This window comes from Helianthus annuus, chromosome 5 (assembly GCF_002127325.2).
Source record: "Helianthus annuus cultivar XRQ/B chromosome 5, HanXRQr2.0-SUNRISE, whole genome shotgun sequence".
NCBI classification, from domain to species: domain Eukaryota; kingdom Viridiplantae; phylum Streptophyta; class Magnoliopsida; order Asterales; family Asteraceae; genus Helianthus; species Helianthus annuus.
This window is the reverse complement of record NC_035437.2, coordinates 11,612,303-11,621,338: the sequence shown is the minus strand read 5'-3', so window position 1 is coordinate 11,621,338 and position 9,036 is coordinate 11,612,303. Positions and strand designations below refer to the sequence as shown.

At 46.3% G+C, this 9,036-nt stretch overlaps 1 protein-coding gene across 1 annotated transcript; it reads right to left on the bottom strand.

The window, feature by feature from the left end:
* Positions 1 to 5,484: 5,484 nt before the first annotated feature.
* Positions 5,485 to 6,591, bottom strand: LOC110942665. Its single transcript, XM_022184437.1, has one exon. The coding sequence runs from the start codon at positions 6,589 to 6,591 to the stop codon at positions 5,485 to 5,487; it is 1,107 nt and encodes a 368-aa protein (XP_022040129.1).
* Positions 6,592 to 9,036: the final 2,445 nt, after the last annotated feature.

The following is a 9,036-nucleotide window of genomic DNA, read 5'->3' as shown; positions in this document are numbered from 1 at the left end:
GTGACAGATACCATTGCTACTGAGAAGTTGAATACCCCTGAACAGGGGAAACAAGCCTGGCTTCCGCACCTGCATCTTATCCCTTTCAAAAAATTAGCGAACAGGGAGTTGCAAATTCTGCGGATGATGTTGCAGGGTAAACCGGGGCAGAAGACGAAGCCTGTGTTGAAGGAGAAAAACGAAGGTAAGTTCCTGTGCGTTCTGCTCTTTTGTTTACTGCTTTGATTGTATTAATGATTGATACAGACGACTTGGCAATAGATGCTCCATTATGGAGAATGTTTTGCTCGGACTTCGAGGGGAAGATTGAGATTGTAAAGTGCGGTCTGGATGAGGAAGGGTGGTATGATACCGTTGTTGGTAACTTCCGGGTCCCTGATGAAGCCGCACTGAATGCCTTGTTAGCGCAAGGCAAAGGTAAAGTGTTTTTAGTCTGCCCACATTATTCTTCCTTTGGTAATATTAACTCATAACGGATTGTATGAGCCGCAGGTAATCGTGGGGCGCTAGGAGACCTCGCTGCAACGGGTCTTCCGTCTGCACCTGTTACAATGGTAGTTGATAATTAGAAGCGGAAAAAGAAAGCGCATACTCCTGTTACCATTCCTCCACTGGTACCGGATGCATCAGGTACCTTCCGCCCTCGATTACACAAATATGAAGATTACGTGATAGTGTTTGACATCTTGAGAGCTTGAGTGTTCCAGGTGCTTTTTCACACGCGGGTGGCGCGGGTGCGTCTACCAAGCCTCTTATTGATAAAAAGAGGAAAGAAGATACCGCTGCTGCTGGTGGTGAGAAGGCACCAAAACTCCGGAAGACTAGGGCGGCGGTGCTTCTGAAACACAAGCCTGTGGGCTCTGTTGGTAAGTTGTTACAATATTTTGCAACTTTTGTGCCCGCACTATGTTTGATAGGTATTCTTTGCTTTGTACAAACTGTGAAGAAACCAATCTCTGCATCTAGTCTGCGGTCTTCCCGATCAAAGGTTTCGAATGCGGAAGCTCAAAAGAAGACTGCGGAACCCTGTGATTGAGGTTGTGAGCAGTGAAGGTACCCCCCTGCTATGCGTGCAGAGCGGTTGTCTAAGAAGACCGAAGGTGGTCCAATTGCTGATACGCTGGACGCATCAGACAACTTGATCGACCCATTTGGTGGTGGAGACAAGGGGGCAATAAGCCAGAGTCCCTTGTTCATGCAAACGTTTCTAGTTCCGCTGCTGCGGGCAAGGATGGTGGAGATCAATCTACAATTCAGCCGGATGAAACTGAGTTGGATTATTATTACCGCTCTTACTCAGCAGGGCGTAGCTTTAATGTCCACCATCCCCCTTGGGGTATTTTGCAGGGGATGAGGTGATGAATGATCCCTCGACTTGTAGGGAAGCTTTGAGGGGGTTGGGGACCCCTGCTGAGACTGTTCGTGTTCAGGGCTTTGGTCGCCAAAGCTTATAGAATCAACTTGCCTCCATGCTTGTAGGGGGTTCCATAATCGCAAATGCGATTTTGGAGGATTACACTGCCCTGGCTCGCAGGGAAGAAAAGACTATCCAACTAAGAGAAAAAGCTGAGGCTTTGATGAAGACTGCTCAAGCAGCTAAGGAACGATTGGAGAAGCAGAAAGCCGAGTTTGAGAAGTTGAAGAAGACTGAAGAGTGGGACGCGTCCTTCAGCCTTAAACAGGTTCGTTCTCTTGCCAATCTTCTTACTGAAGAGCGCAAGCTTTGGAAAGAGGCTTGTTCTAGAGAGAATGAAAAGTTTTTCCGTCTTCGTCAGGAATTGAATAACTTGAAGGCAGCGAATGCCACTCTGGTAAAGGAGAAAACTGCAACTGAGGTGGCTGCGAAAGAAGCAGAAGCGCATACTGCGGCTGCGGTGAAGGAGTTTGTAGACGCGAATGCTGATCGCTCCAAGTTGAGCAAAACTGTAGAGGAGATCCAGGTATGAACTTACTTTTCCATTAGTTGTTTTCTTGTTTGGACAAGTATCGGAGACTGCCTCTTCATACTTGTGTATTTTCTTTGCAAACAGGAGGAATTGAAGACTCGAGAGAGTATCCTTGGGGATGTGAGTTCCCGTGCTACCGAGGCTGAGGCACGGGCAAGGCAAGCTGAGGAAGATAGACATGGGTTGGCCACCTCACTTGCCCAGGTCACTAGTGATCATGCTTGGATGCGGCAGTATGGTATTGGGCATGTAAGTACCTTGTGTCTGTTTATTCCTTGTGTTTGCCTTAGTAATTCTTTTTGTCATATGATTTAGATTGTGGAGGCCATCCTTGATGCCCCTGAGAACACATATGCGGTCGCTGTAGTGAACAAGCGCGAACGTCAGGCTGGGTTCAAGGCTAACTATAATCAGTGCCTTAATGATGTGAATCCGTTCTTTGCGAGCAAATTTACCGATGAACGTTGTGGGTTTCACGGTGTGGATACTGAAGCTGCTTTTGATGCCGCGGTAGATGCGTATAACAGTCTAACCATTCCTGTCGTTGATCTGATTGAAGCATGTTTGGAGGTAGATGATTATGTGGACCGTTTGCGCATGCTGTTTGAATCGAGGAAAGAGAGTGAAGGCACCAGCGGTGGAAATGCATAATAGGCTGGGCCTGCATGCCTTTTTGCTTTCTTTCCTGTCTTTGTAAATTTGTTGAAACGGTGTAAAGGTTGCCTTTGATGCACCTGTTAGGTGCATAAGTATGTTGAATATACCACTGTTTTTTAGCTCAAAGTTTACAAGTAAAGGGTATTTACTGTTTGACTTGATGCACGTGTAAATAATAGTAAGTCAGGATTTTGCCTTTTGCATGTCTAGATGACACGCAAGTCAGGGCCTAGGAAATGTGTTCAAGTTTGAAAAAACCTTAAGTGTTTCGTTGTATGCACCCGGCTGGATAAATTGCAACGTTTGCTCTTGTTTAACTATTGCAATATTTGTGTGTGACCGCCACTTTGTATGGGTACTGCAAATGAAGATTTTGCCAATCTGTTTTTGTAGATACCACAAAGTGTAACACGCATTTGTAGTAGAAAGAAGAGATAAACAATGTTGGAGCAACTGTTTGTTTATTATTTAATAGATGGCGCGTGGGTCGTTAAGTACATGGAAAATGTAAATTACGGCTTACATATAGCAGCGTCTGAGCTGCTGTGAGTTCCAAGTCCTTACGATAAGTTCGCCTCTAACGTCTGTAGTTTGTACGCGCCTTTGCCCAAGACCTCATGGATGAGGTAAGGGCCCTCCCGTTTAGGGGCGAGTTTGCCTGGGCGCTCCACGTTAGAAGCTTCATTATCGCGAAGTACATAGTCTCCTGGATTGAACGAGAAAAATTCGCACGCGCGCATTGTATTATTTTTCTAGCTTGGTTTTGTACTTAGACTCAGTGATGGCTGCGTTTTCGCGTCTTTCCTCCAAGAGGTCTAAGTCAAGCCTGCGCTCGGTGCTGTTGTCAGTTTTGTTAACAGCTAGCATTCTTGGTGAAGGGAGACCAATTTCGGCTGGGATCACTGCTTCGGAGCCGTAGACCAGGCTGAAGGGTCTCTCGCCGTTGCTTGTCTTTGGGTTGGTCCTATGTGCCCATAGGATACTTGGTAGTTCATCAACCCAGCCTCGTCTGGCTGTTCCCAACTGTGCCTTTATTCTTCTACTAAACTTTTGTTGATACTTTCTACCTGGCCATTCCCTTAGGGATGCGCCACGGAAGAGAAGATGTGTTCGATGCTTAGTTCTTTCAGCCAATGTTGGAAATCGTCGGCAGCGAAGTTGGTGCCGTTGACGGTTATGATGCACATTGGTAACCCAAAATGGCAGATAATGTGTTCCCAGACAAACTTTCGTGTTATCATAGCGGTGGTGGAGGCTAGTGTTTTGCTTCCACCCACTTGGTGAAGTAATCGACCGCCACTATGACCCATTTCTGAAAGGGCCAAGCGGTGGTGACTGGGATCAGGTTGTTCTTTGGGCGCAATGTTTTGGGTGCGTGTCGTTGACAGTTAATGTCACGGCTCCCCGACCCACCCTGGACGGAGTCGGGGGACCGCGAGACAGTTCCCGTGGTATTTAATTAATGCGGCGGCGGAAGTCTTTTTATAACAGGATCTTTTATCCGTGAAATATGCTCGTTTAATATATTACACAAAGTTTAAGGGATAAATCCCATAATTTACAATAAGTTGATTTCACATAGAAATCTTTATTTTTCAAAACACGTTTTATTCATTTATTTACACTGAGCCACTTCTCTGAGCTTGATAGTGCTTTACTGCACTTTTCCTGGATCACACAGATCACCTGAAACATGTTTGAAAAAGGTTTTGTCAGCAGGGAAATACTGAGTGAATCATTCTGTTTTTCTAAAACGACCCGTTAGTTATAATTTACAGTATTAAGAGCGATTACAATGTTTCTATCAACCAATTATCAAGAATGGGTATTTGTCACTCAATTCATTTCTGTGACTGTGGTCATACCACTATTGGGTCCCGTTGCCCAAATAGTGACGGTGTACTCACACAGAGTAGAAATAACTCACATAGAGTAATATTCACTCACATAGAGTGATAATAACAGTACTGTGCACAATACCCCACATACCAGCTGTAATTTGGTGATTACAAAGACTTAATCCCTGTATTTATAACCTTTGAAAATAATTTGAGGTATTGTAATACTTACTCACAAACTGTGAGAAAACAGTTTAAAAAGAAGAATGACTCACATTGCAGATTAACGAGCAATAGATATAAGCCTACTGATTAGCCTTGCTTAAACCTAATTTAACACAATGCACACACACAGGTTAGTAACTAATACAGCAATTACATCAATTCACGAGATTAAACCTTCACAACGATTAATCAGTGCAATACTCGATAATTCAATCGGATTCACAACGAATAACAGAGCATAGTCCGAATTCGAACAGCACTCTAATATTCAAGTCGAAATCACGACGAATAATCAAAGTACAAGCTCAATTGAGCAGCACCCGGACTATCGTTGGATAGTTATAATCGATCGGACGTTGAATCGTAATAGCGATCGAGTTATTACCCTGATTGCGGCAGCGTTTCGATAATTGTGTGTGTGTTGGACTGTTTTGCTTATAACTCGACGTATATTATGAATTTTAACGTCGTTCAAGTGCCAGATTTCAAGTCCCAACCCCTGCTATTTATACTGAAAATTTGTCACCGTCGCGTAGCGCGAGGGGGTACCCCTTTAGGCGTCGCGCTACGCGAGTGACCACCCTATTTTCATAGACTAGGTTTTTGCGTGTGTAGGCTTGCTGAGTCGATAGATTTTTAAAATTCTATTTCGACAGAAAGTTATGATGATAATCGTAACTAGGGTTTTGCCCCCCCTGAGTTTTAGGGGCCCTGATCCTGATTCTGATTATTCTGGAAATTTTAGGGTTAGTGCAGAATTACTTGGGTTTCTCAATTAGGGTTTCCTTATTACCTAATTACCATCCTAATTATGGATTTTAGTGGCAGTTGTTACAGTTAAAGCACTTGCACAAGATCTTAACAGCATCCGGGTGCATGTCGGGCCAATAATACCCAGCGTTCATGATTTTAGCCACAACCATGCATGGTCCTGCATGTATGGCACACATGCCTTCGTGTATTTCTCGCACTAAATATGTGGCATCTTGAGGGTCGACGCAACGCAGGAGTGGCCCTAGGTATGACTTTCGGTATAAGATATCGTCCCCCATTTGATAGTGGCATGCTTCATATTGCAGTTTGCGTGCTTCCGCTTTGTTTTCTGGTGCGATGCCTGATTGCAGGTATCTTATAATTGGTGTCATCCAAGATGTCGCGCCATATTGGATGACGTTGACCTGGCGCAAGGGTACTGAAAGGTTTTTGAGGACTTCAATACGTATATCCTTCGCCAGGTGTTGGAAGCTGGTTGATGCCAATTTAGAAAGTGCATCAGCCGGTTTTTTTTCACTCCTGTTGATATGTACAATGTTGAAGGAGGTGAATTGTGATGTTAGTTGCTTGGCTTGTTCGAGATAGAGGATCATGATGTCCCCTTTCGTAGCGTAGTCTCTGTTTACCTGCCCCGCAACTAGTAACGAATCGACGTACGCTTCCAGGTGTTGCACGCCGAGTTTGACTGCCAACCATAGTCCTGCGAGCAATGCCTCGTATTCAGCCTCGTTGTTTATACTTTTGAAGTCAAGGCGCATGGCGTAAGTGAGCTCTTGGCTGTCAGGGCTGATGAGCCGAAGACCTGCACCCACCCCGTCATCATTGGACGTACTATCAGTGTATAGTGCCCAGATGTCTGATGGGGACGGTAGAGGTGTAGGGTTTTGTTCTTCCTTGCATTCTTTGATGCGGTTCGCCGGTATTTCCGTGGCCAAGTCAGCTAAAACTTGCCCCTTGATTGTCGGGCGTGGCTTGTAAACTAGGTTGTGTCCACCAAGTTCAATAGCCCACTTGGCAAGTCTTCCAGAGATTTCGGGCTTGGAGAGAATTTGCCCGATCCTGTAATTGGTTAGGACAGTGATAACATGACCTGCAAAGTATCGGCGCAGTTGCCTGGAGGCATGTACCAATGCTAAGACCAATTTCTCCATGATTGAATATCTTGTTTCTGGGTCATTGAGCATCTTGCGGACATAGTAGATTGGTGTTTGGACCCCCCCCCCCCCGATCCAATATGAGTACCGCGCCCACTGCCTTGTCCGCGGTGGACAAGTACATGATGAGTGGTTCTTCTTCGCGTGGTGCGATGAGGGTGGGTAACTGGATCAAACACTCCTTCATTTCCGGAAAGGCACGCTCTACCTCCGCAGTCCATTGGAACTGTTCTTTCTTTAGGCAGTTGCGCAAGGTGCTGATAAAGGGATAGGATTTTGCCGCGTGATTGGCAAAAGCCCTATTTAGCGCGGCTAGCCGGCCGGCCAACCTTTGTATCTCCTTTATCATGGAAGGCGATGGCATGCGCTCGATCGCCTGAACCTTTTCCGTGTTAACCTTGACGATGAACCGAAGTAATTTTCCTTCTTCCATTCCAAACGAGCATTTCCCTGGATTGAGCTTCATGTTAACGCCTTGCAGAGTTTGGAATGTCCTTTCAATGTCTTGGAGCATGGTGTCTTCTTCCATGCTCATGACGACAAGATCATCCATGTAAATCTCGACACTATTGCTGATTTGATCGCCAAAAGTGTTATTCATCAATTTTTGGTAGGTTGCGCCCGCATTGCGCAATTCAAACGACATTTTCGTATAGCAGTAATTTCCAATAGGGGTGCGGAATGTCGTTTTGTCTTCATCCTCGATTGCCATTTGTACCTGATGGTACCCTTTATAGTAGTCGAGGAAACACTTCTATCGAAATGGCGCGAGATTGTCGACCTTTTCGTCGATCTCTGGAAGTGAGTAGCAGTCTTTGGGGCAGGCCTTGTTGAGGTCTTTATAATCGACGAACATGCGCCAGCCTCCACTTGCCTTTGTACCATAACCGGGTTTGACAACCAGGTTTGGTGTTTAACTTCCCGCAGGATCCCTATGGAGAGTAGTTCCTTGACCTGCTTATTCATTGCGTTGTTTTTTTGCGGATCCCAGGTTACGTCTTCCCTGAACCATAGGCTTGATACCTGGTAGGGTATTCAAGAAGTGTTGCGCAACCTCACGCGGGAATCCTGTCATATCTAAGGGAGTCCACGCGAAGATGTCTTTATTCCTGAAGAGAAGCTGCTTCAGGCGCGCCTTCGTATTGTTGGATAAGGCGTGACCCAATGTGACCGTTTGTTCGGGGTACTTTGCATTAAGTACCCATTTTTCCGGTTCGATTTTGGGGGTAAACCTTGCCGTCTTGGCTGGACGCAGCTCGTCCGTCTTGGCAGTTCACCTCAAACTTTTGGGAGACGACTTGTTCGTCATGCCAGTCGTCGCCCCCCTCCTTGTCGCTTTGCGCGGCTGTCTGTGGCCCCCACTGATCATGTGGGTAGTTGCCACATACATGGCCTTCTTGCCACTAGAGGTGCCCTCGTCATTTGGAGTGATGCGCTTAGTTTGCTTTGGTGCATTTGGCAACAGGTGTTGCAGTCCTTTAAGGCTCATTCAATCTCCAATCGGAGTCTAATGCAATTTTTTGTGGATATTCACAATATAGGGCCACGTCCTGCCCTTTTTTAAACTTCATTGGTTGGGCCGATCGCAAGAATTGTTCTACTGTAAGAAGAACGTCCCTTGGCGATTTCGTGAGCTCGGTCCAATTGCGCTCCCGAGGCTCTTTCTTGGATGCCCATTGATCTCTCTGGGCATTTATCGTTACCCTAGCGTAGGGCTGAGACCCACGTGGGGCATATGGTTTGGAATCGTGGTCGCGGTTCCACGCATCCCAGTTACGCTTGTTGTTGTTGCGTTTAGACTCTTGGCGGGAGGATTGTCCTTCCGCCTGGGAACGGGCTTTACCAGTGACGGGTCTGAGAGACCGTGTTTTTTGGGCTTACATCTTGACTGCCGCCATGATGTCGTCTCATTTTTCTGGCAAGTCGTCCTTGCCCGATATTGTCATAATCATTTCGTCGTGTTTGACTGCTCGGACGAAATGACTGCGGGCTAGTTGGCCCGTTACCCCGCCGATTTCAAGGCATTCTTTGTTGTAGCAGATGATGAAGGCTTCCAAACCTTCGTTCTCCGCGCGCCAGATGTTCATGACGTCAATTGGATCGCGCTTGGGACGTCTTTGCTGGCTAAAATGGGCAAGAAATTTCTATTGCGAGTCTTCGAATGAGGCCAGTGATCCCACTGGCAAAGAATCAAACCAGGCTATCGCGAGTCCGGTGAGGGTCTGGGGAAAGAAATGGCACCATACAGGTTCTTCCCAACCGCCGATAACCCCAGCGCCAGTAAAAGCATTCATATGGTTGTCGGGGTTTGACGAACCATTGTATTTGCCCATGGTGAGTGGGAGTTTGCTCTTGGTGAGTGGGGCTAAGACAATCTCCTTTATGAACTTGGATCTGCTAGTGGCGGATCTCGGCCTGCATGTTGAACCCTGGTCGCGCTTT

What these genes read in the sequence shown, in the direction of transcription:
- LOC110942665 (XM_022184437.1), bottom strand. Translation starts at nt 6,591, where the DNA reads ATGGAGAAATTGGTCTTAGCATTGGTACATGCCTCCAGGCAACTGCGC.